The sequence below is a fragment of the Acartia tonsa genome, chromosome 5 (genome assembly GCF_053477335.1).
Source record: "Acartia tonsa isolate MP-2025a chromosome 5, ASM5347733v1, whole genome shotgun sequence".
In the NCBI taxonomy this organism is placed as follows: Eukaryota; Metazoa; Arthropoda; class Copepoda; order Calanoida; family Acartiidae; genus Acartia; species Acartia tonsa.
Genome location: NC_137264.1, coordinates 629,340 through 655,720, shown reverse-complemented (window position 1 = coordinate 655,720; position 26,381 = coordinate 629,340). Strand labels below are relative to the sequence as shown.

General features: G+C 31.1%; 3 protein-coding genes across 4 annotated transcripts in view; all 3 read right to left on the bottom strand.

Annotated features, from left to right (window-relative positions):
- LOC145318477 (uncharacterized) overlaps positions 1 to 26,381 on the bottom strand; it is a 195,931-nt gene continuing 169,550 nt past the window's right edge. The window contains exons 1-3 of one of the 2 annotated variants that reach the window (XM_080159747.1): positions 6,170 to 6,243; positions 2,317 to 2,413; positions 1 to 1,144 (exon numbers count right to left, since the gene is read on the bottom strand). In XM_080159747.1, the coding sequence (XP_080015873.1) occupies positions 281 to 1,120 (840 nt within the window). In that variant the 5' untranslated portion in view covers positions 1,121 to 1,144; positions 2,317 to 2,413; positions 6,170 to 6,243 and the 3' untranslated portion in view covers positions 1 to 280. Of the gene's footprint in view, positions 1,145 to 2,316; positions 2,414 to 6,169; positions 6,244 to 26,381 lie in introns of those variants that run through there. The other variant, XM_080159746.1, reaches the window with a different exon arrangement.
- Positions 16,821 to 19,270, bottom strand: LOC145318475 (uncharacterized). The gene is made up of 2 exons (XM_080159744.1): positions 19,187 to 19,270; positions 16,821 to 18,536 (listed from the first exon to the last, which is right to left on the bottom strand). Exon 2 carries the CDS (start codon positions 18,509 to 18,511, stop codon positions 17,216 to 17,218), a length of 1,296 nt encoding a protein of 431 aa, XP_080015870.1. The 5' UTR covers positions 18,512 to 18,536; positions 19,187 to 19,270; the 3' UTR covers positions 16,821 to 17,215.
- Positions 23,258 to 24,523, bottom strand: LOC145319879 (uncharacterized). Its single transcript, XM_080162285.1, has 2 exons — positions 24,365 to 24,523; positions 23,258 to 23,997 (listed from the first exon to the last, which is right to left on the bottom strand). Exons 1-2 carry the CDS (start codon positions 24,521 to 24,523, stop codon positions 23,392 to 23,394), a joined length of 765 nt encoding a protein of 254 aa, XP_080018411.1. The 3' UTR covers positions 23,258 to 23,391.

Genomic DNA, 26,381 nt, shown 5'->3' with positions numbered 1-26,381 from the left:
AATTATCATTTTAAATACAAATTTTATATTATATACATTAATAGGTTGTCATTCTGTATATATTTATGCATGGTCAATACTATCTTATAAACAGCTGGACAAACTGTTTAATAATTTAGGGAGTTTATATTACACTGAAAAAATTCTGTGCGCAAGGGGCGATGTATTAAGTAATATGATAAATTAGAGATTTTACGGATATTAATTAAAATTGGATTTTGTGTCAGAAAGTAAAAAATTTTTTTTAATTTTCTTGTGAAATTATTTACATTACTCTCATTCATTTAATAGAGAGAGGATCAATATTGTCAGCTCTCATCTGGATAGAGAGAGGATCATCTCCAAATATTTCTTCTTCTTTAATTTCTTCCTTGATATAAACTTCTTCACAATTAATTAAACTAATAGATACAGTAGGTGTAACTGTATTATTATAGCTTTGCATCACTTCTAAATGTCCAGGAGATTTATTATGTTTTAATAAATTTGAACTAGAGGCATAATGTTTGTCACAAACTTTACATGAGTATGGCTTCTCACCAGTATGGATCCTTTTGTGTACAGTTAAGTCTCTATTTGTAGAGAAATATTTTTCACATTGATCACATGAGTATGGCTTTTCAACTGTATGGATCCTTTTGTGGGCGATCAAATAACTAACAACAGAGAAAGACTTTCCACATTGATCACATGAGTATGGCTTCTCACCAGTATGGATCCTTTTATGTCTAGTCAAATGACTTCTATCCTTAAAAGCTTTTTCACATTGATCACATGAGAATATCTTCTCACCTGTATGGATCCTTTTATGTACAGTCAAATTACTAATTTGAGAAAATGTCCTTTCACATTGATCACATGAGAATGGTTTTTCACCATTATGAACCCTTTTATGGACAGTCAAGTTACTAATTTGAGAAAATGTCTTTTCACATTGATCACATGAGTATGGTTTCTCACCTGAATGGATCCTTTTGTGTACAGTTAATTCACCACTTTGTCTGAATGCCTTTTTACATTGATCACATGAGAATGGTTTCTCATCAGTATGAACTCTCAAGTGAGCAACCAATTTAGATTTCTCTTTAAAATTCTTGAAACAAATATCACAGGTATTCATGACGATATATCTTCTCTCAATCTCCTGAAATATTATTTTTATTAATGAAAACACAAAATTTTATTTTTCCAGTATTTTCAAATTTACATTAGAATTTAATATTTGAGGTAAGGGAGTAAAATGATGGATTTCAAAGTTTGGGGTAAGCACCCCTTTACCCCCATCCTAGGACGTATATGAGTTAGGGTGGTACTGGTAAATATGAATAATACATTCACATAGAACTGGAAATAAATTGTTAATATACAAGAAATACATTGATGACAACATCTATAAAAGCCAAGCTCAAATAAACCAGAATAACAGAAAAATCCAGGGATAAGACAATGGCCAATAAAATGATGTGCTTTCCCTATGATCATGCACATAATATTAATTACCCCATATATAAATTAAAATTAGTGGTTAAACGATTGAACACTCAACTTAATGAACCAACCAATCAAAATTCATTATTGTCTCCAAATTTGTTAAGCAAACAGACCAACACATCAAGTGGTATATAGAATAGTTGTGATATTCGAAAATGGTCGGTAAATTATTTACAAAATAAGAATGACAACACTCATAAAAGCGAAGTTCTGAAATGGTAGGACAAACGAACATTAACACAGAAGAATCCTATTGTAAGTAAATTTGTTGCAAAACTGCTTAATTACAGGATACATATTTTTAGAACTTGATTATAGAAATGCTTCCTTATAACATTGTAATAGGAATGAGTATTACAAAAATCAGATGAACAGGATAATTATATCACATAAAATTTGTTGTTAAAAAGGTTTAACATGTTTTAAATGAATGTATGGACGTTCTAGGCAACGATCATAGAGTTGCTACGCTTTTTAAATCGTACCTAACTACAACAGGAATAACCATACCAAGTTTGAAATTAAAGGGACAATTCTAACATGACTAAATTAATTAAAAGAGCTTACCATTCCGGACAGAGGTACGGACGGACCGACCTTAATTATATGAAAGCTTTGCTTTTAAACATCAGCATTGAATAACATAAGATAATGAGTCTGGAGTAATGACATAAAGCATAAATAACATAAAAAAAACCTTATATTTTAAAGTAGATCTGTATAATGGATTTCTCTCTATTCACTGTTCAAACAGAATAAATGTGAACTTAATAAAAGTGGAGAAAGACTTTGCTGCACATAAAATATGATAAGAAGTTAAAGTACCTTTCATGAGTTTATTCCACAGTCCAAATTCCTCTGTGGATTTCTCTCTGTTTTATGGAAATGTTAGTTACTGACTGACATTGATTCAATTATCAATCTAAAATAAAAACAATAGTTAACTCTTGTTTAATAATAAAACCTCACAAAATCTCCGCCCATTTACTTAATCAAGATGCTCAACACAGACTCCTCCCACTTTTAATCAGAAACTGAACAAGCAAATATGACTTGGTGTAATTTTAAATGAAGACCAGGCAAATTCAGACAGGTAGGAGACATTGAGCTAATTATTACACTAGTCCCAGAGGTTTTATAATTACGTTTTCTTGTTCGTTTGACCAAAAACTTTTGGGACTTTACATGCATTTCGATTGGTGGGTATATTAAGTTGAGTGTCCAAATGTTTCAACCAAAAATTGATATCTAAAGAAGGGATAATTTTGTGTATTAACATTCGGGGTGTACATCAAATTATCGGCTATTGTCTTATCCCTTTATATTCATGCGGGAAATTAGGAAGAATTATACACTAACTTTAAAATAGGGAAAATATTCATTATTTATATAAATAGTCTGTTTGTAAAGAGCACAATTCAAAGGTTATTTGATGTGTAAAAACTGACAGATAACAATATGGTAGATTTGCTTTGCACATAATATGTGATATAAAATTGAATAATAGAGTAACAGGATGTCTGTTTGTCTGTCTGTTCCAAAGGATCTTGCTAACCGCTGAACCGATGTGATTCTCCTTTACATGCAGTGTAGCTTCTCATAGGTCCTTGGAAGGTGTAAAGCTATTTTCAGGGAGGGTACAACCACCCTCCCCAGAGAAATTGCCAAAAATAAATAAAAATCGCCGCCATGCGGATATTTTTGATAATTACAGACTGGCCAGCCAATTTTGAAAATAAAAAACGTATATAACGTACACAAAAAAAATACGTTACGTACATAAAAAAAGTAAAAAAACGTACAAAAACGTACATTCCCAATAAAAATAAGTTAAATAATTTCCTAGTTACCTATTATCAATACATTTAAGTCTACTAGCGGCTACATGTAAAGGAGAACCATAGCGGACTGACAGACACAAGATATCCTATTACTCTATTTAAAAGAACTAGCGTCCACGCTCCTAAAGGCCTCTAGGGGCACTTGAGGAGGGGAGAGTTGAATTCAATAACCAATTTTTTTTATCTTAGATTTAAAACGAAAAAGTAAAAAATATGGATGACAACATACATAAGTAGCGAAGCTCAAAGTTATATATAGACATCTGGAAAAAAAATTAACTTAAAATCAGTACCTAAGCAATTAAAATTCATTTTTAGGGTGAGGAGGTAATTTTTTTTCTAAAGTCGATTTTTCATGGGAGGGTTGATGGTGATACTCTTCCCCAAAATAGTTATAAAAAAAACTTCCAAAAACCTATGAGAAGCTATCCTGTTAAGGAGAACCATATCGGTTCAGTGGTTAGCGAGATTCTTTGGTACAAACAAGCAGACATCCTGTTATTACGCACAAAGTACATCCTATTATAAGGACCAGCGACTACGCCCTTAGAGGCCTCTAGAGGAACTTGATTAGGGGGGGAGAGTTGAATTCAAAAACCCATTTTTTTTATTTAAAAATAAAAAGTAAAAAACAAGGATGACAACATCCATAAGTAGCGAAGCTCAAAAGTTATGGATTAAAATCTGGGAAAATAAATAAACTATAGAGTAGTGTCATAAAAAATAAGCATTTAACTTATTTAAATAAATCACAAAACCTTTTAAAATATATAATAACGTGAAAATCTAGAAATAAATTCAGCCCCCCCAACCAATAAGCAAATCTCAATGAAACTTCGTGGAAGTATTAAGAATGAAAACTTATACAATCCCTCAAAATTACAACCGTCTATCAATAAAGTAGAGAATATCACAAAAACCTATACATCTAGCCTCTAGGAATCGATCTAGCACTGCAACAAATAGACAACCCTTAAAGAAACTTTTAAAATATATGTAGAATGTGAATTTATTTATTCCCCGAAAATTTCAGTCGTCTATCTTGAATAGAAGTAGAGAAAACCCAAAAACTTGAAAATATAGGAATAGATCTAGCACCCCAACCAAAAGGCAAATCTCAATGAAAATATGTAGAATGTGAACTTATTTAACCAAAGGGATATGGAAGGACAGAGAAAATAGCCTACAAACTCACAAAGATCATGTCGGTTCAGCAGTTAGCGAGATTCTTCTCTACAGAAAAAAAGGGATTTATAGGATATACATATAATAGGATATAGGGTTATTTTGTCTACTGCTAAAGATCTCAGAAAGATACAAAGTAAATCAATGCCTGTCTGTCCAAAGCTTAAGATCTTGGTACCCGCTGAACAGATTGGGTTCTAATCTTGGGAATATATCTACTGGTCCTGTGGTGGTTTTAGGCTATTTTCTTGGAGTGTGGGAAACCCATCCCCAAAAAATCAACTACCCCTCAATTTATTTTTGTAAACTAATGCAAATAAGCAGGGTGGGGGAACCCTGGGGCGAAGCCTAAATGAAAAAAAATCATCACAATCTGTTTTTCGTTTTTTTTTTGACAAATTTCGAACAAACGATTCTATAAAGGAGGGGACGAAACCTCTAGAGGCTAGAGGCGAAGCCGCTAATCCTAGTAGTAAGTAAAAAGCTTTAGTGTCCCTCCCCCCAAGAAAATAGCTTAAAACCATCACAGGACTATTCCCTGAAGAGTAGAGCCCAATAGGTTCAGTGGTTTGGTTACTGAGATCATAAGCTTCTGCTAGACAGACGGACAAAGAGACGGACAGACATCATTCTACTTTGTATTATAGATAATATACTATTTTTGTAATACTTTTTGTACAAATACAAATACTTTATACTTATATTTGATTCTTATTCTTTAAAAACTGAAGATATTAAAAAATAAGACTTCTTAATCCTAAACTGAGCACCATATTATATCTCGGAAAATTTACCTAAAAAGTTTACCTTTGAAAAAAATTATCGCAAAATCTATTAAAGGGGTAGTTGCACAAAGTGCATTTAAACTTGAATTTAGTCAACTGCATATCTTTTTCTGTTCAATAGTTTAAACTAAATCTATAGGACATATATTTCAAATCCATAAATTTAAACTATTAAGTTCTAATAACATATATGCATAATTTACCTACATATTTTTGTTCTATGAAAATTTAAGATATTATTGAATTTATTTAATATAATACACCTATTGTTTTTGTAAAAATTTTCGTACAAAACATACAAATTACTTTTCTACTAATATTTGATTCTTATTCTTAAAAAAACGTAAAACCTACAAAAATACAAAATTCAAAATACGTTACGTACACATCTCAATATAACGTCCAGAACGTACTCAGATTTGATACGTTACGTACAAAACGTACACTCTGGCCAGTCTGTAATTAGCTAAAAACATAACTAATAATTTTACGTGTCCCTAGAGGCCTCTAGGGTAGTAGACGCTAGTAGTGAACAAAGATTTATATTCTAGAAAGAGAGAGATTGATCTTACCATAATAGTTTTTTATTTTCTACTATGACAGAATTTATGCAAGAAATCATGTTTAAGTAAAAAAGGACCTAAAAAAATATTGCTAAATAAAAGGGTAAAGGAAGCGAAAATTGACTGACTCACTTAAAGTCGGAAATTCATCAAACAGGGGACATGCACAACAATTTTTAGCCCTCTAGCTCTAATAGGAGCTGAGATAATAGGGGGGGGGGAGTTGAACGCCCCCCGCCCCCAACCGATAAAGGTGCGGCAAGAGGCCCGACAATTAAGGGTTAATGAAAGTACACACATTTACCTGATTTATCTTAGCTATTTATTCCAATGAAGGCTGGAAGAATTATACTTTCATTTCATTGATATCTGTTATCTGAAAAAAAATCTAAAAGTACAAAAAATAATAAGTTTTAATTTGCAAAATATAAAAAAAATATTTTTACCAAATAATTTAAAATAACCAGCAAAAGTAGAAAAATAAAATATACAGCTTTCACAACGATAAAGTAAGTGTTGGGAGGGGGGGGGTTACCACTTTCAAATACTACCATGATATTAGACTATGTATTAATGTTAGACAATATAACCTAAAAGAAAAGTTAGTTTTATCCAAAAAAAACCTATAGTCTAACATTAATATTTACATTAAAAATAATACAATATTTACAAAATTTGGTATTTCTTATAAGAAAACAAAGGGGGGGGGGGAAGTTTTGCCACTTTCGCATAATCCGTGATTATTAGGCTAGGTATTGATGTGAGACTATAGGTTATTCAGGATAAAAGTTTACTTTTGGGTAGTACCTCACGTATATTTAATCATTTTTTGGATAGGTCTCCAGGTTCAGGTGCTGCAGGCTGAAAGGTGGTTTCTGGACAGGTAAAAAAAAATTAAAATTTTTGTTTGAAGAGTTAGAGATCAAATTATTAAACAAAATATGCATCTTTATGGATGTTATTAACATATCAGAAGAAAAAATTAAAATCGGCCTCCAAGTTCAGGTGCTGCAGGCCTCCAGGTCAACTCTGGACAGGTAAAAAATCAAGTTTTTTATTTGAAGAGTTAGAGGTCAACTTATAAAACAGAATATGCATATTTTTTAATATTATTGACATATTTAAAGAAAAAATTAAAATCGGCCTTCAAGTTCAAGTGCTGCAGGCCTCCAGGTCCACTCTGGACAGGTAAAAAATCTAATTTTTCATTTAAAGAGTTAGAGGTCAACCTATAAAACAGAATATGCATATTTTTTCTATATAATTGACATATTTGAAGAAAAAATTAAAATCGGCCTCCAGGTTCAGGTGCTGCAGGCCTCCAGGTCAACTCTGGACAGGTAATAGAATAAAAAAAATTATTTGAAGAGTTAGATGTCAACTTATAAAACAGAATATGCTTTTTTTTATATTATTGACATATTTGAAGAAAAAAATAAAATTGGCCTCCAGGTTCAAGTGCTGCAGGCCTCCAGGTGCACTTTGAACAGGTAAAAAAAATAAAAAAATTTATTTGAAGAGTTAGAGGTCCACCTTTAAAAACAGAATATGTTATTTGACATATCTGAAGAAAAAATTAAAACCTGCCTCCAGATTCAGGTGCTTCAGGCCTCCAGGTCCACACTGGAGAGGTAAAAAATCAAACTTTTTATTTGCAGAGTTAAAGGTCAACTTATGAAACTGAATATACATCTTTTTGGATGTTATTAACATATTTAAAGAAAGGATTAAAATCGGCCTCCAGGTTCAGGTCCACTCAGGACAGGTAAAAAATTAGAATTTCTTATTTAAAGAGTTAGAGGTCAGTTTTAAAAACAACATTAGCATCTTTTTAGATGTTATTTGTATATTTGAAGAAAAAAAATAAAATCGGCGTCCAGGTTCAGGTGCTGCAGGCTTCCATGTGAACTTTAGAGGCTATTTTCAGGTATATTTCCTATTTATTTGATTTCCCCCCTACTTTTTTTCTATTCTACAGTGTGTTTTTTTTATGAGCACTTTTTTGAAAGCAATTTTACCCCACTTATAGTTATCAGAATTTAATGATTAATGACTTATTTTCTTCGTTTTTTAAGGGAAATTATGAAACAACAAAAAAAAATTACAGTTTTTGTTGAAAAAGTACAGTAAAGTTGAAAATTAAAAACTTAGGTGTCAACATATAAAAATGGTTTTAGCGCATTTTTCTTAAAAAAATGGATTTTCTGTAGTCGACTTTGGGGGGCCAGTACTCCCTCCCTGGTTGAGATATGACCTTCAAACTTTGATATGTTCTAGTACATGTCCCTAATAGTATCTGTATACATTTTTAGCTCTATATCTCAACTTTGAAGTGTTTAGCAGCCATTCTTGCAAAAGGTTGATTATTTGAGCATAAGAAAAATGCGCTAAAACCATTTTTAGATGTTGACATCTAAGTTTTTAATTTTCAACTTTACTGTACTTTTTCAACAAAAACTGTAATTTTTTTTGTTGTTTCGTAATTTCCCTTAAAAAACAAAGAAAATAAGCCATTAATCATTAAATTCTGATAACTATAAGTGGGGTAAAATTGCTTTCAAAAAAGTGCTCATAAAAAAAAACACACTGTATATTTATTTAAACCAGGTAGTTATCATATTCATTGAAACTTTTTGATGGATCCCAGTGACCGCTGTTGGCCGCTGTCCAGATAAATATCCAGAAAGGTAGTTTTAGAATTTAGATGAAAGGTATGTATATAAAAAATGGTTAAAATAAGATAATATAGTAAAATTAATCATGTAAGGCTTCAAAATGTGTGTCCAGACAGGCTCCAGGTCCTTAAATTTCACTATATTATTATATTATAACCTTATTCTATTTTGAAATCTTTCTTCTTAATTCCAAAATAACCATTTGAGATTTTCACCTGGCCGGCAACAACCAGCGTTCACCAGGATCCAGGTAAAAGTGTCACTGTCCATATAAAAAATTATCAATGTATATGATACCTAGGTACCATGTTTTAAAACCTTATAATAGGAAAAAAAAATTAGAAAAAAAGCAAAAATATCTGAAAATGAAAGCCTGCAGCACCTAAACTTGAAGGCCTATTTTAATTTTATATTCAAGTATATTTATTATATCCAAAACAATACATATTTTGTAAGTTGACCTGTAATTTTTCAGACAAAAAGATTTAATTTTTACCTGTCTAGAGTGGACCTGGAGGCCTGCAGGATCCGAACATGGAGTCCGATTTTAATTTTTAATATAATTTTAATATAAAAAGAAGCATATTCTGTTTTATAAGTTGGCCTCTAACTCTTCAAATAAATTTTTTTGATTTTTTACCTTTCCAGAGTGGAACTAGAGGCCTGCAGCACCTGAACCTGGAGGCTGATTTTAATTTTTTTCTTCAAATATGTCAATAACATCAAAAAAGATGCATATTCTGTTTTGTAAGTTGTCCTCTAACTCTTCAAATAAAAAATTTTATTTTTTACATGTCCAGAGTGGACCTGGAGGCCTGCAGCACCTGAACCTGGAGACTGATTGTATGTTTACTTCAAAAATGTCAATAACATCAAAAAGATGCATATTCTGTTTTGTAAGTTGACCTCTAACTCTTTAAATAAAAATTTTGATTTTTTACCTTTCCAGAGTGGACCTAGAGGCCTGCAGCACCTGAAATTAACTTATAATTATATTTACTGTGAATTATTTTCATCTATCACCATGCCTGTATCTGATGCTGAATTTAAAAGCCTGCAACAAACAGTACAAAATTTACAAGCCCTTCTGGACGAGAACAAAGATCACTGTATGATTAATGACAATGACCGCGAGCAGTACTGCAGAAATTGGACATTGCGGTTCTATGGTGTTTCTGTGTCTGGAACCGACATTGAAGAGCTTGGCCTAGACGTTGCTTGCATGACTACAGTCTACAACTGTGTTTTGAAACCTGTATTATCTAAGGCTTCCCCCAGAGTTTTGCCAGAAGTTCCTGCCTGGTACAATCTCCTAGAGAACGGCCATTTTATTGGCCGCCAAATGCCGTCCAGACATGACCAAAACGTTTTGTTGCCGCGGCCCATAATCATCCGTTTTTCAAAAAGATGGCAGAGAAACTTGTTTTTAAAACTTAAAAGAGAATTTATGCCTTCCCCAACTGCTGCAGAGATAACCGCGGGTATCGAGCGTTTTTCTGCAAGTCCTGACCTGACAAGATTGAACCACAAGGTGCTGACAAGACTTGGAGGGGACGAGAGGGTGTTCAAGGTCTGGACTATTGATGGAAGAATCAAGTTTACTATGGTTAAGGACAAGGACGCTGCTACAGGTATTGCAAAATTTGTTTACAGTGTAGAATGTGTCTTAGATTCTAATGAAGAGATCCTTGTTAAAGCCGCTGCCCAAAAAGCAGATTTTGATGCCAAGAACAAAGGAAAGGGGGCGAAAAAGCCAGTCAAGCAGACTGGTAAAAAACCCTCGACACGCCAAAATTCTACTCTTTTGAAGGGACCTTCCCCAGCAGTATTAACAGCCAGAAATTTGAATAATTCTAATGAAATAAATATTAATAATATTGACAATATACTACTATATCAATAATTTTTCACAATTTTGAGATTTTATCTTTGATTACAGCCGTCTTATTAATACACTTATGTTTTACCTCAAATCCTACATACATTAAATTTCCTTTTCTAACATTAATCTATATTTTTTTCCATAAATATTTAGTTATAAGTATTCATACTTTAGTTTACATATTATGCATTTTTAGCACTTTAACATTGCGCACTTTTTAAAGCGTTTTTTTATATCGTAGTTTTTAGTTGTTTTTTTTTATTTATATTTATATCTATATATGTATGCAAATTTAAATCTAACTGTTCTTATTTTTAGTTGTAAGGAGATGAAGTTGGAATGGAGCGGCTGTGTGGTGGCAGCTGGCAGAAACAAAGTGGGTCCGGGTATAGTTGTTTTTTATTATGGTACTCAATTATGATAATAGTGATGGTGTTCTCAATTATCTTAACTCTAACCAAAATTTAGATCTTATTAACAATAATCCTTTTCTTGAACCGTTTAGAGATATTATGCCAGAATGTAAATATGTCAATATTGATACTTTATCTAACAGTCTATCTAAAAATAATTCCTTTTGTATGTCTATTAATTGTCAATCTCTTAGAGCTAAATTTACTGCAATTACTAACCTTATTGATGATATGGGAGCAAAATCAATTCATCCTAGTCTTATTTGTTGCCAAGAAATTTGGAATTCTGATCATTCATTTAATAATATAAAAGGATTTAAATTTTCCATGAATCAAGAAAGATAGGCCAGTGGGGCGGGGCTGGAATCTATGTAAATAAAAATTTTCATTCAGAAAAGTTAAAGAAAGAATCTAAATTTATTAAAAATATTTATGAATCATGCGCTGTCAAGATAGATATACCTAAAGTAAAAAAATTCATTGCTATCAGCTTATATAAGCCTAACACCCATTCTACTTTGATCAATAAAGAGCAACTTGACCAATTTTTTAATTATTTGTATGAACACTTGGAAACCCTTTCTAAGTATTCAATTCCCATTTATTTTTTTACTGATAGCAACATTGATCTTTTAAAATATAATAATGATGAAAACTCTACTTTATTTACAGATTTACTTTCATCTTTTGGATTTCATCAAATTATTAGTAAAGCTACTCGTATTAGTGGTGAACAACACACATTAATTGATCATATTTTTACCTCAGATAATTGTAATGATATAACAAGCTCTGGAATTTTTATTGATAGTATTTCAGATCATTTTCATCCTTTCATTGACATCAATCTCAAAAAAGGTCCTAAGAAAAAAAATACTCCTCGTCATTATAGAGAATTTTCATTGGCAAATAAAGAAGTGTTCAAAGCAAAATTGCAAGAACAAACATGGAATAATGTACTTCAATCTAATGATCCCAATATTGCAGCAAATAATTTTCATCACACTTTTAGCGAAATTTTCAATATTTGCTTTCCATTAAAAATTGAAAAAGTCAACAGTAGATACAAACCAATCAATAAATTTATGACACTGGGATTGTTAAAAAGTAGAAGGAGGAAGATTAAGCTTGCTAACAAAGCTAAACTCCGCCCTACTGAGGAGAATAAAAATAAGTATAAAAAATATAGAAATGTTTATATATCTCTGATTAGGAAATCAAAACAACTTCTTTTTAATAGCGAAATTTCGGCAGCAAGTGGAGACTCTAAAAAAATCTGGAAAATAATAAATGAAAACATGAATAATGTTTCCAACCAGAACTCTATAGGACCAATTTTAGTAGATGATCAGTTAATCACAGAAAACAAAGAAATGGCAAATCACTTTAATTTACACTTTTCTAATGTAGGTAAAAAAAGTTGCTGAAAAAATACCAGAGTCTTCAACTCATTTTTCTGATTACCTCCCCCCTCCTATAAGAAACTCATTTTTTCTTGGACCTATAACTAGGCTTGATGTCATATATTACATTTTTATGTTAAAAAAGAAAAAGTCTCAAGATATGAATGAAATTTCTACCGAATTATTACAATTCATTGCTTGTCCTATAGCTGCTGCATTGAGTCATATATTTACACTTTCAGCTCAAACTGGTATTTATCCAGAAATATTCAAAATGTCTAAAATTATTCCAATTTTTAAGTCTGGTGATATGAAAGATATGTCATGTCACCGAGGCGTAACAATAACAGATAATATTTCAAAAGTCTTTGAGAAAATTGTAAATGACAGATTAACAAATTTTCTTGATAAAAATAATTTTTTCTACTCCCATCAATATGGATTTTTAAAACATAGATCAACAAATCATGCAGTCATTGATTTTATTAACCACATTTCTGATAATTTAAACAAAGGAAATATAGCTTTAGGGCTCTTCATGGATGTAGAAAAATGTTTTGATTGTATATCGCATCCTATTTTATTAAAAAAAACTGGAAAATGCAGGTGTGCGTGGCATTGCACTTTCTTGGTTTAAAAGTTTTTTTTCAAACCGTACACAAAAAGTAAAAATTGGGGATGAATTTTCTGAAAATACTTGTAATATAGATATTTCTACTTTTCAGGGAAGTGTATTAGGGGTATTAATGTTTATTATATTTGTTAATGATGTACACAATTGTACAGATGCATTTGCAGATTTGTTTGCAGATGATATTTCTACCATCACTGCAGCAAAAAATTTAAAGGATCTTATGATTAAAGCAAACAAAGACTTAGATAATCTCTCTAATTGGTATAAAGCAAATAAGCTTTCTATACACCCTAACAAATCTTATTTTATGATCTTTAGTTCAAACAGAAATATTCTTTCTGATCTTCCTGTTCATGATAGCAATATTTATCTACCTTTGTTTATAAATTATAATGCACCAGGAGAATCTAACATAACTAAAATTTCTCGTGTACAAATGGTACCTAATAAAGATACTAAATCAATTAGAATGTTAGGTGTCTATCTTGATAGCAACTTGAATTTATCAGAACATTGTAAACATATTCATGGAAAAATTTCTAGATCCTTGTATAGTCTTAATTTAGTTAAAAACATTTTGAACAAAGATTGCATGAAATTAGTTTTTAATGCTCACGTCCAATCACACCTTGAATATTGCTGTAATATTCTAGGTATGGCACCTGAAAAATATTTAAAACCAATAAAAATTGTTCAAAAAAAAGCCATACGCATTATTAGTGGAGGTTCATACAATGAACACACTCCACCCTTGTTTAAAGAAAATAAAATTCTTCCTCTAGCTGAACTTATCAATTATAATATATTCAAATTTATGCTTGATTTTAAATTAGAAAGACTCCCAATTTCTTTTTCTGGCACATGGATTCAAAACAGTCAACGTGGAACTTATGCTCTGCGCAATACAGATGATTTTTACATCCCCAATGTTCGATGCATTTCATTTTTTAAACACCCTTTGTTTAATTTTCCTCGTGTTTATAACGAGTTACCTAATGATTTTAAAAATCTTGAAACTAATAGAATTCTAAACTTAAAAAAAGTAAAGGATTACCTGTTAAATTCGATATAAATTTTTGTACTTTTGTTAAAGATAGAGAACACCATACTAAATTTTTTACCAAGAAATATTATTATTAACATCATACGTGACTACTATAGTTTAATACTTCTATACCTGAACCAACCCACCTTGTCCTGCTTGGGCCACCACCGAGCCACCACTCCTGACAACAACATCACCATTTTACTATTAATATTAATTACTCTATTCCGGAACCAGCTTTACAGGCAAGCTTTCCTTGTAACAGTGGATAGCTTATATGCCTTCTTGGAATCTGGATCATATGGATCATACCTTTTATGAACCCGACCATAATCATCATGATTTACAATATACAACAATAGTAATAATTAATAAAATATTTTATTTGTAAACATATTGTCAATTTGATCTCATGTAATAAATATTTTAGTATTTTAGTATTTAGTAACCTGGAGGCCGATTTTAATTTTTTCTTCAAATATTTCAATAACATAAAAAAAGATGCATATTCTGTTTTGTAAGTTGTCCTATAACTCTTCAATAAAAAATTTGATTTTTTACCTGTCCAGAGTGGACCTGGAGGCCTGCAGCACCTGAACTTGGAGGCCGATTTTAATTTTTTCTTCTGATATGTTAATAATATTAAAAAATATGCATATTCTGTTTTAAAAATGTCAATATTATAAAAAAAGAGGCATATTATGTTTTATAAGTTGACCTCTAACTCTTCAAATAAAAAAAATGATTATTTTTTTACCTGTCCAGAGTTGACCTGGAGGCCTGCAGCACTTGAACTTGAAGGCCGATTTTAATTTTTTCTTTAAATATGTCAATAATATTAAAAAATATGCATATTCTGTTTTATAAGTTGACCTCTAACTCTTCAAATAAAAAACTTGATTTTTTACCTGTCCAGAGTTGACCTGGAGGCCTGCAGCACCTGAACTTGGAGGCCGATTTTAATTTTTTCTTCTGATATGTTAATAACATCCATAAAGATGCATATTTTGTTTAATAATTTGATCTCTAACTCTTCAAACAAAAATTTTAAATTTTTTGTTACCTCTCCAGAAACCACCTTCCAGCCTGCAGCACCTGAACCTGGAGACCTATCCAAAAAATAACCTATAGTCTCACATCAATACCTAGCCTAATAATCACGGATTACGCGAAAGTGGCAAAACTTCCCCCCCCCCCCTTGATCATCATATTTCAATTTTATGTTCTATGATATGATATCAATAGAATCTTTATCCTCAATTTCTTCTCTTTCTATTTCCTGTTTAAAAGTTTCTTTAACATTCTCAGCCTCCATGTTGATAGAGAGAGGATCCTCATCAAGAGTTTCTTCTACTTTTATTTCTAGTTTAATATTAGCTTCACCACAATCAACAAAACTGGTAGAAGCAGAAGGTGGATCTGAATTCTTAGTAGATTCTAACTTTTGGCGATGTTTAACTGTTATATTATGTCTTGATAAGTCTGAACTGCAGTAAAAAGATATTTTGCACATTTCACAAGAGTATGGCTTCTCTCCTGTATGAATCCTCTTGTGGACATTTAACACACTACTTGTACGGAAAGCTTTTTCACATGTATCGCAAGAGAATGGCTTTTCTCCTGTATGGATTCTCTTATGGACAGTTAAATTATTTTGATGTGAGAAAGCCTTATCACATGTATCACAAGAGTATGGCTTCTCTCCTGTATGGATCCTCTTATGAACAGTCAAATTACCTTTGGTTGAGAAAGCCTTGTCACATGTATCAAAAGAGTATGACTTCTCTCCTAAATGGATCCTTTTGTGATTAATTAAACTACTTTGTTGTGAGAAAGATTTTTCACATGTATCACATTTGAATTTGCTTCATGGATCATTCTGTGTTGTAAACAATTACTTCTCTCTGTAAATGATTTTTCACAAAAATCACATTTGTATATATATTATTCACCTGTATGAATTCTCACATGTTTTGTCAAATCACTCTTCTTAGAGAATTCTTTGCTACAGATATGACACTTGTTCATGATGAATTCTTAGTTGTTCTTGCACCTGGTATAAATCATTTTTAATGTAATAAATATGTAGAATTAAAAATAATAATTTCAATCCTTTTTTATTTTTTATTAATCATTTCAAATACTGATTATATTGTAATAGCTAATCTTTAATTACGGTGTGTCCGTACGTCTGTCAATGTGTAGGTAAAAGTACGAAATGAGAACTCATCTCCTTACATCCATATTTTATTTATTATAGCTACTCTATATGTACAGTGTGTTTGTCACAATGTAGGTAAAAGTATTTCAGATATACTCTATGAAAACTCTCTCCTTACATCCATATCTTATCTAGTATAGCTACTCTATATGTAGGATGTGTCCGTCAATATGTAGGTAAAAGTATTCCAGATATACTCAATGAAAACTCTCTCCTTACATCCAATTCTTATCCAACTTTCTCTTCTATCCACTTACATGTACATGGCTATAGTATTATTAAATGATCTACTTTTATGTGTTTTTCAATGTCCATCTTCAGCTTATATTTAAAATACATAGTATAGAAAACAACCATCCCAAACATCAACTGTTTATTGAATAATAATTTTATTACAGAAAACTAATTCACTTTTATGACAGACAGATAGACATCCTACATCTTTAATATTGATATTCTAATATTTGTAATATAGAATGCTAACTTACTTTACTTTGCTAATTTCAAATAACCAGCGTTTTCTTTCTTTTCATAATCTTTGAGTCTCAATTCTTTTTACATTCAGTCTGAAAATAAATATAATCATAATATTCAAAGTAATACAATTTTAATATGAGAAAATGAGAAATATATTGGATATCAAAAATTAAAGAAGGTATACAACACATTTGGCATTCAAGAGAAGGACAGAAAAAAATATATAAACTGAAACAATTTCTACACAATTTAGTTGAAATAAAATAAATTTTCACATTTTTTTCAAACTTAGGTTAGAGTAAATTGGGTATGTGCATGTACAAGGTTGGGTTAGGGCAATGCAGATTTATGTTTAAACAATAAGGCAAACAAAATATATTATAAGATGCTACCTATTTACAAATTTTTAAAAAATGACATTTTTTCAAAGAATCATGATTTTTCATTTAAAATTGATTTTGGAGAAGCAATAGTATTTACATATATTATCAAATCTTAAATACAAACATTAATTTATAATAAAACAAATGTCAAAATACATTTACAACAAATTCGCAATTTGGGTTCACTCATTTATTAAACATTTTTGTGTTTATCTACTTAAACAAATTCTTCTCTCTCAATTCCTTCTTCCTCCTTTATTTCCTCTTTTATAATTTCTTCCACACTCTCAGCCTCCATCTTTATAGAGAGAGGATCCTCATCAAGAATTTCTTCTTCTTTCTTCTCTGCTTTTATGTTGTTGCTTAACTTTTGTTCTGGATGCAAATTCTGTTCACAAGAAAGATAATCTTTATCCTGAATACCTTCTTGTTTTATAGTTTCTTTAACATTCTCAGCCTCCATGTTGATAGACAGAGGATCATCATCAAGGGTTTCTTCTTCTTTTATCTCTAGTTTAATATTAGCTTCACCACAATCAACAAAACTTGTAGAAGCAGAAACTGGAACTGTATTCTGAGTAGATCCTAACTTCTTGAGATGTCCAGCTGATTTTTTATGTCTTGACAGGTCGGAACTTAATTTATGAGATTTCTGACATAATTCACAAGAGTATGGCTTCTCTCCTGTATGAATTCTCTTATGGTCAGTTAAATGACTTTGTGTTGAGAAAGTCTTTTCACATGTATCACAAGAGTATGGCTTTTCTCCTGTATGGATCCTCTTGTGGACAGTTAAATGACTTTGTTTTGAGAAAGTCTTTTCACATGTATCACAAGAGTATGGCTTCTCTCCTGTGTGAATCCTTTTATGGACAGTTAATTGACTTTGTCGCGTGAAAGTCTTTTCACATATTGCACAGGAGTAAGGTTTCTCCCCTGTATGTATCTTTTTATGAAGAGTTAATGCACTTTGTTGTGAGAAAGCTTTTTTACATATATCACAAGATGACTTATCTCCTGTATGGATTCTCTTATGAAGATTTAATGCACTTTGCTGTGAGAAAGCTTTTCTACATGTATCACATTTAAATGGCTTCTCTCCTGTATGCCTCCTCTTATGAACATTTAATTCATAATTTGTACAGAAAGCTTTTTGACATGTATCACAAGAGTATGGCTTCTCTCCTGTATGGATCCTCAAATGTACAGTTAAATTATTTTGTTTTGTGAAAGTTTTCTCACATATATCACATGAATATCGCTTCTCTCCTGTATGAATCTTCTTATGAGTAATTAATGCACTTTGTTGTGAGAAAGGTTTTTCACATGTATCACATTTGAATGGCTTCTCACCTGTATGGATCCTCTTGTGTTCAGTTAAATTACCTCGTTGGGAGAAAGCCTTATTACACGTATTACATTTGAATGGCTTCTCACCTGTATGAGTTCTCATGTGTCTTGCCAACTGGCTCACTATAGGGAATTCCTTAGCACAGATATGACACTTGTTCATGATGAATTATTTACTTTTCTTAAACCTGGAATAAAAAAATTTCATGTAATACTTATGTAGAATTAAAAATAATAATTTTAGTTATTTTATAATCAAGGTATGTCACTATAAAAACTATCTAATTACATCCATGTCTTATTTAGTATAGCCATCTTCTATATGTAGAGTGTGTCTGTCACTTTATAGGTAAAGATTTTTCAGGGGTGCATATTCTGCAAATTTGACCCTGCTAAGGTGGGGGGAAGGGAGGGGGTTTAAGAAATAAAAAATATGTGGTTGAAGGAAAAAAATACAAAAATTAAGAGAAATGAGAGCATTTTTTCCCATTTTCTCCCCCTGAGGTTTTAAGATTTACTCAACATAGACTCTATCTAATCTATAGTTGTTTATAATATTTAAGGCATGTTTGGTAGATGATTTCTATAAAATTTATTAACAATTTAGAAAGTGTAGCAGAATGTTTGTATGTCCATTTTAAAAATGCTGATTTTTAAAATAATAATTCCTACGACAACAAGGTAAACTAATAAACTCTATTGTCTAGTCCTAAAATCGTAAGCATATCCTTAAAACATTACCCTGTATTCAAGCAATTTTGCTTCAAATGTACATACAATTTTAAATTGCATTGCTTTTATGGATGTTTTCAAACTTGTTTTTATAAAACTAACTTACTTTGATTTGCTAAACTCTTTTCTTTATATTTCTACTGCCTTTAGTTTTATAATCTTGAGTCTTACTTCATTTTACATTCAGTCTGAAAATAGATTACATGAGTTATTAATCAACAAAATATTTACCATAAATGAATATTTACATTCCAAGATATTACATGAAAAAGAGATAGATCATCATAAATACTGAAGACATTTTTCGGCATGGGTTAGAAGGATCTTAAGCATTAGACAGACAGATTGACAGACATTGTTCTACATTGGATTAAAGATTAGCTTCCTATTTTCAGAAAATGTGACATAAATAACATTTGAATAGCAACACAACTGTAAGAATCTGCTTTTTTATAACAATTTAATGGCCATAATCATCAAAAAGTCTTTTCACTTAAACCAAATTTGAACTGCTTCACACCTCTCAGATGTGTTTACAAAACTCCTTTGTATGATAATACCCTTGATTAAAACCAGGTCAATGCTAAACCTGAAGTTGTAAAGCCTAAAAAACAAGCTTACCTTCCCTTACCTCGTAAGACTATCTCTATTCTCTATCACACAAGAATATTAGGTTAAGTGCCATCCAACAGACATCCAACCCTTTGATTGCACTACCTTTGTCTAAGAAGTCCTAACTGTACAAGATAATGAGTTGCGCCTGTTTATGGGCCAAGGCATTCCCCTTCCAATTTATGTCCCGAACCTGACATTGTAGCAGTAGGAATCATTTTTAATTTCTTTAGTTATGACGCAGTGTTTAGCCAGAATTAGAACCTATCACCTCCCAAACAACGAGCGGATTCGCTATGTGTTGAGTCATGATTATAAATTAAATAACAAGCTGTGTATTGTGAGATACCTAATGAAAAATTAAAACAGAAAGGTTTTGGAATTAAAGTGCCTTGTCGTTTAAGTTAAGATGAAGATTTTTTCGTTTTTAAAAGCATAAAAATGTAACTACCTAGAATCCAAAATATTTTGGTTGCTGTCTTGGAGGCTTACAACAAGTTTTTAGAGAAGATTATTTGTCCAGTGGGGTTAGATAGTTCACATTATAGGAAATAAATACCTACCTACCTCCTTAGCAGAATATTAGTTTACAATTTTTGTCACTGTTTCTATTATCATTTATTATTGAAGTTATAGATTCCATATTGTCTGATTCAGTGAGAAACAATGAAGAAAAAGTCAATATTAATATATTTCTTTTAGCTATTCATTTCAACGATGGTTGGAAGAATTATTCTTTTTTCATGTTATTTCTAGGGTTGGCAATCCAAATCCGGAGTCCGTTTTTTTATAGTGGATTCGGATATTATTTGTTAGGCTAAAATTAATGTCTTGAGTTTTTTCTTTCAACTCTTTTAAGGCAAATATCACCCCCCCCCACTCTCCTCCATTTCTCCCCACCTATTCCACGAAGTGGAGAGATCAGAAAATTGAAAAAACGCAGCTTCAGATTCTTCCCAGTACCCGGTATAATTTAATCCTTTAATTTATTTTTTTTAAAGGCCTTTTAAAACATTGCTAGAATCCAGAATCCTTAAAAAATAAGAGTCTGGAATCCGCGGAGGATCCGTTTTATTTTTGGACAGATTCTTGTAAGAGTCCGAATCCAGTCCAAAAATTAGACGGATTGCCTACCCTAGTTATTTCATTATGTGTTGTGTCTGAAAAAAAAAACAGTACACTGTAACAAAATAATTAGTTTTTTTCTAAAAAATATGAAAAAATAATTTTGAAAAAATCATCTTAAAAATCAGTAAAAGCAGAAAGAAACAACATATACAGATTTATTTTTATAAAAAAATTAAGTTATCAATATTAACATTGAACACATTACAATAATTACTAAATCAGATATTTCATATAAGAAAACCTATTGTTCATCATATTTCAATCTTATGCTCAAGGATATCAATTGTGTCTACTCTAACCTCATCAGAATTCTGTTCACAAGAAAGAGAATATTTATCCTCAATATCTTCTTCTGTTTCCTGTTTTTTAGTTTCTTCCACACTCTCAGCCTCTATGTTGATAGAGAGAGGATCCTCATCAAGAGTTTCTTCTTCTTTTATTTCTAGTTTAACATTAGCTTCACCACAATCAACAAAACTGGTAGAAGCAGAAGGTGGAACTGCGTTATTAGTAGATTCTAACTTGTTGAGATGGCGTGCTGTAACATTATGGCGTGTCAGTTCTGATCCGTATATAAAATATTTTTGGCATAATTCACAAGAGTATGGCTTTTCCCCTCTATGGATCCTTTTGTGCTTTGTTAAGTTACTTTTGTCCATAAATGCCCTTTCACAAAAATCACATTTGAATAGTTTCTCTCCTATATGGATCCTCTTATGGCGAGTTAGGTCACCATTATTTTTGAAAGCCTTATTACATGTATCACAAGTGTACGGCTTCTCTCCTGTATGGATCCTCATATGTACAATTAAATTACTTTGATGCAAAAAAGTCTTTTCACAAGAATCACAAGAGTGTGGCTTCTCTCCTGTATGGATCCTCTTATGGGCAGTTAAATGACTTTGTTGTGAGAAAGTCTTTTCACATGTATCACAAGAGTATGGCTTCTCTCCTATATGGGTCCTTTTGTGCTTTGTTAAGTTACTTTTGTCCATAAATGCCCTTTCACAAAAATCACATTTGAATAGTTTCTCTCCTATATGGATCCTCTTATGTGCAGTTAAAATACCTCGTTGTGAGAAAGTCTTTTCACATGTATCACAAGAGTGTGGCTTCTCTCCTGTATGGATCCTCATGTGTAATGTCAAACCACTCTTTCTAGAGAATTCCTTGCTACAGATATGACACTTGTTCATGATGGATTCTTAATTGTTCTTGCACCTGAAATAAACAATATTTAATGTAATGGTTAAATAGAAATTATTGATTTTTGATCTTATTATTTCATTTTTAAAGCTACTCTATAATTAAGATGTCCTCACATCAGTCACTATGTAGAAATAATTATTAGATGTACTCTATATCCTCTCTCTCTTATCATGTGGAAGTGCCCATTTATATGCAATATACAAGACGCACACAAAATAATGTCTTAGCAATCCATATAAACTATGATAACAATCATGTATTCAAAAATGCTTTTTGCTTGTTGTGTTTTGTTATGGACAAAATTAACCTTGTTTATGTTAAAAACTAACTTACTTTGTTTCTGACCTCAAAATTGAAGTTTTATTTCTCCTTTTTTTCAATTGACTTCAGCTATTTATTATTCTGTCTGAAAAAAATTATATGATTGTTATTTTACAAATAACACAAGTCTAATAATGAAAGGGGTAGTTGTGAAAATAGTTGAATTTTTTATTCTTATCTAGGTAGCTAATCTGGAGATTAATAGACCAATATCCTACCCAAGTAAGAATCCATCCATAGACTAGATATAAGAAGAAACCGATATAATAGACCAAGTAGAGAGGCCTCTTCTTGATGTTGTAATAAACGAAGAAATATACATCTAATGAAAATGATGTTGTCCATCTGGATGAATGATTTATACACTGTGTTGAGTCATGCTATTTTATTGGTCCTTGGGTTAGTTGCACAAAATTAATTTGAACTTGAATTTAGTGAACCACATATTTTTTCCCGTTCAATGGTTTAAACTACATTTAAATATATTTGAATGGATTTAAATTTTCTACCCATATTCTACAAAAACATTTAAAAGAATCATTACTTTAAGTAACGCATTATGCACTATGTGAAGAAAAGAACTTGTAAAAATTTTTAAAAAAGAATTAAAGATGGTATATAAGAATTGTTTGTCATCAAACTTAGAAATGAAAAGTTTGTCTTAAAAAGTAGTCTAAGTATCAACAAAATTTGATCTGAGATAATATGACAAGAAAGAGCATTAACAAAAATAGACTTGGTGAAGAAAGTCATCTCATACCATTTTTAAACAGTGAAATTGATTTGTTTTCTCATCAAAATAATACATACCTGTTGGTTCAATAAAGAGTTCAATTCAAATAATTCTTCATTCAAATCATTTCATTTCATTATTGTATCTGAAAAATTATAAGTATGTTGCAAGAAACATTAGAAGTAATATTATTTACACATTACATCAAATCTTAAATACAAACATAATACAGCTCTTGCTAAAAGACGTTTACAATAAATTCGCAATTTAGGTTCATGCATTTATCAACAATTTTTATTTTTATCTACTTACACAAATTCTTCACTCTCAATTCCTTCTTCCTCTTTTATAATTACTTCCACATTCTCAGCCTCAATCTTTATAGATATAGGATCCTCATCAAGAGTTTCTTCTTTTTTTATCTCAAGTTTTATATCAGCTTCACTACAATCAACAAAACTGGTGGAAGCAGAAGGCGTGACTATATTCCATTTAGATTTATGGTTTAAATCATTTTGTTGTGAGGACTTTTTACATGTAAAACAAGTGTATATCTTCTTTCCTGTTTGAATTCTATGCTTGACAATTAACGTACTAGTTGTACGAAAACCTTTTTTACACGTATCACAAGAGTATGGCTTCACACATGTGTGGGTCCTCTTATGTTGAGTTAACTCACCCTTTGAACGGAAAGCTTTTTCACATGTATCACAAGAGTATGGTTTTTCACCTGTATGGATTCTTCTGTGTTTTGTTAAGGAACTACTGACTGCAAATGACTTTACACATGTATCACACTTGAATGGCTTCTCACCTGTATGTAGTTCTAGCTGGGCAGTAGTGGCAGCAACTCCCACAGGCTCGCTTCCAACACAAAGATGTTTACCACCATAGGTTTGATTCTCTACAGATACCTAATTAAAAAATAACTCTATGGCTTGAAATGACGCAACTTTTAAAAATATCTAGATATAGCATATGTTAAATATTGAGTAAATTGTTGAAAACGCAATTTAACATTAATTTAAAGGTGCATTAAAAAGGGGGAGGTCCACAAAATGCATTTTAATTTAAATATGGTGATAGAATTTTGATATCATAAAAAAGTTGCAAAAGAGTTGAAAATCGACATGGAAGTGCGAATATAACTGTTATAGGAATCACCATGCAAAGTTTGAAATAAATAGGACAATTCTAACATGTATAAATTAACAAAAACAGCAATCTATTATGGATGGATCGACTCTAATTACTAAAAAGATTTGCTTTTAAAATAATTACCCATGAGAAATGGTCAGTACATAGAAATGAATTAGTGTTAGGTTTCCACTCTGGTCCTCTATTCACAGCTCCTATCCACCTGTATGTGTAGTTAGCAGGGAAGCTATGTAATATTACACCATCTCCCCTGTAGTCTTTCCACATCCAAAGACCGCACATTTTCGAAGCCTAGGCATTGTCTGAAATTATTGTTAAATGAAAGTTAAAATGCATGTTGTGAATTTACATCTTTACATTCAAAATACATCCCAATAGAAAGTCTTTTCTCTACTCACTAACCTATGACCTCACTTCAATTCTTAACCCAATAACTAAAGAGTGTCCAAAGACCTGTTTTAATTTGTGATATTCTTATAATCAATGTAATCAAATTTCATTTTCCTCTTCTGAAAATATAAAAATAATCAAGAAATAAAACAAAATGTACTGAAAACAAACAAGAATTACAGATTTACACAGAGAGATTACTTTACAATCCTTATCTAATCCATATAAAAATTTGTTAGAAAATAGATTCAGTAGAAAAAAGTTCTTAGCAAATAATGACTAAGTGGGTAAGTAATATATTTAATAAATAGAGTGAGAAAAGTCCTTATTTATATCACAAAGAAAAAATATATCTATGTAAGTAATAGAATGTCTTTTTATATACAACAATTTAATTGATTGAAAATTGATCTTTATCAACTGACATTCTATCATTTAGTTAATCATATTTAATTTTATGTTCGACTATGTCAATATTGTCTATCATTTTCTCATCAGAATTTTGTTCACAAGAAAGATAATCTTTATCCTCAATTTCTTCTTCTATTTCTTGTTTTATAATTTCTTTATCATTCTCAGCCTCCATGTTGATAGACAGAGGATCCTCATCAAGAGTTTCTTCTTCTTTCTTCTCTAGTTTGATATTAGCTACACCACAATCAACAAAACTGGTAGAAGCAGAAGTTGGAACTGTATTCTTAGCAGGTACTAACTTCTTTAGATGTCGAGCTGTTACATTATGGCATGACAGTGAGTATCTTGATTTGAAATACACCTTGCATAGATAACAAGAGTATGGTTTCTCTCTTGAATGGATCTTCTTATGTTCATTTAAATGACCTTTTTGTAAGAAAATCTTTCCACATGTATCACAAGAGTATGGCTTCTCTCCTGTATGGCTTCTCATATGTAATGTTAAAATGCCCTTTTTAGAGAATACCTTGCTACAGATATGACACTTGTTCATAATGGATTATTAATTGTTCTTGTACCTGAAATAAACATTTAATGCAATTCTTGAGGAGAATGGAAAATAGTAAATCTATTATTATTTTATTATCTTTGACTATTAGCTGTGTTTAACCCGAACTTAAGTAAAACACAAAAGCAAGAAAAAATTATTCTCTCTGATAAAATTCTCTCTTTTCAAATGAAAGAAAAAAATTTTCATGTGGCCTTTTAACATTATAGGTTAGAAAAAATTTGCTCTAAAAAAGAGATGGGAGGGGGTTGAGAGTTCTTAACTTTACTAGGCACTTTGAGGGAAACCATTTTTATTTGAAATGAAAGAAAAAAAATTCCAGTGGCCTTTGACATTATAGGTTAGTACTACACTCCAAAAAATACATACTTAACCTTATAAAAAGATTCCTTAAAAGGAGAACTGAATTATTTTATGCAAAAGGACAGACATACATTTACTTTAATTTGCTCAGATACAACTTTCCTCTAGTTTTCTTTGTGTTTCAGTTTTATGATCTTGAGTCTTATTTCATTTTCTATTCAGTCTGGAAATAAATATAATAATAATTTTACATGTAACACAATTTTAATTATGAGAACTAAGAGATGGGGGGGCGGGGTGGGCGAAATGAAATGTAAACTTGAATAGTTGGTCTATTTTAATGTAATTTGATGTAGACACTTACTTTTAATTTATTTTTCTTAAGTTTATTTCTTGAATACAGTATGTCTATTCATAAGGACATTATTTATGATGATTTAGCAAGTTTGGGACCGAAACTCGAAA

What these genes read in the sequence shown, in the direction of transcription:
- LOC145318475 (XM_080159744.1), bottom strand. Translation starts at nt 18,511, where the DNA reads ATGAACAAGTGTCATATCTGTGCTAAGGAATTCCCTATAGTGAGCCAG.
- LOC145319879 (XM_080162285.1), bottom strand. Translation starts at nt 24,523, where the DNA reads ATGTGCGGTCTTTGGATGTGGAAAGACTACAGGGGAGATGGTGTAATA. An exon ending in GTACTGACCATTTCTCATGG is followed by an intron (nt 23,998 to 24,364) that starts GTAATTATTTTA and finishes TTTTTTAATTAG; the next exon opens with GTATCTGTAGAGAATCAAAC.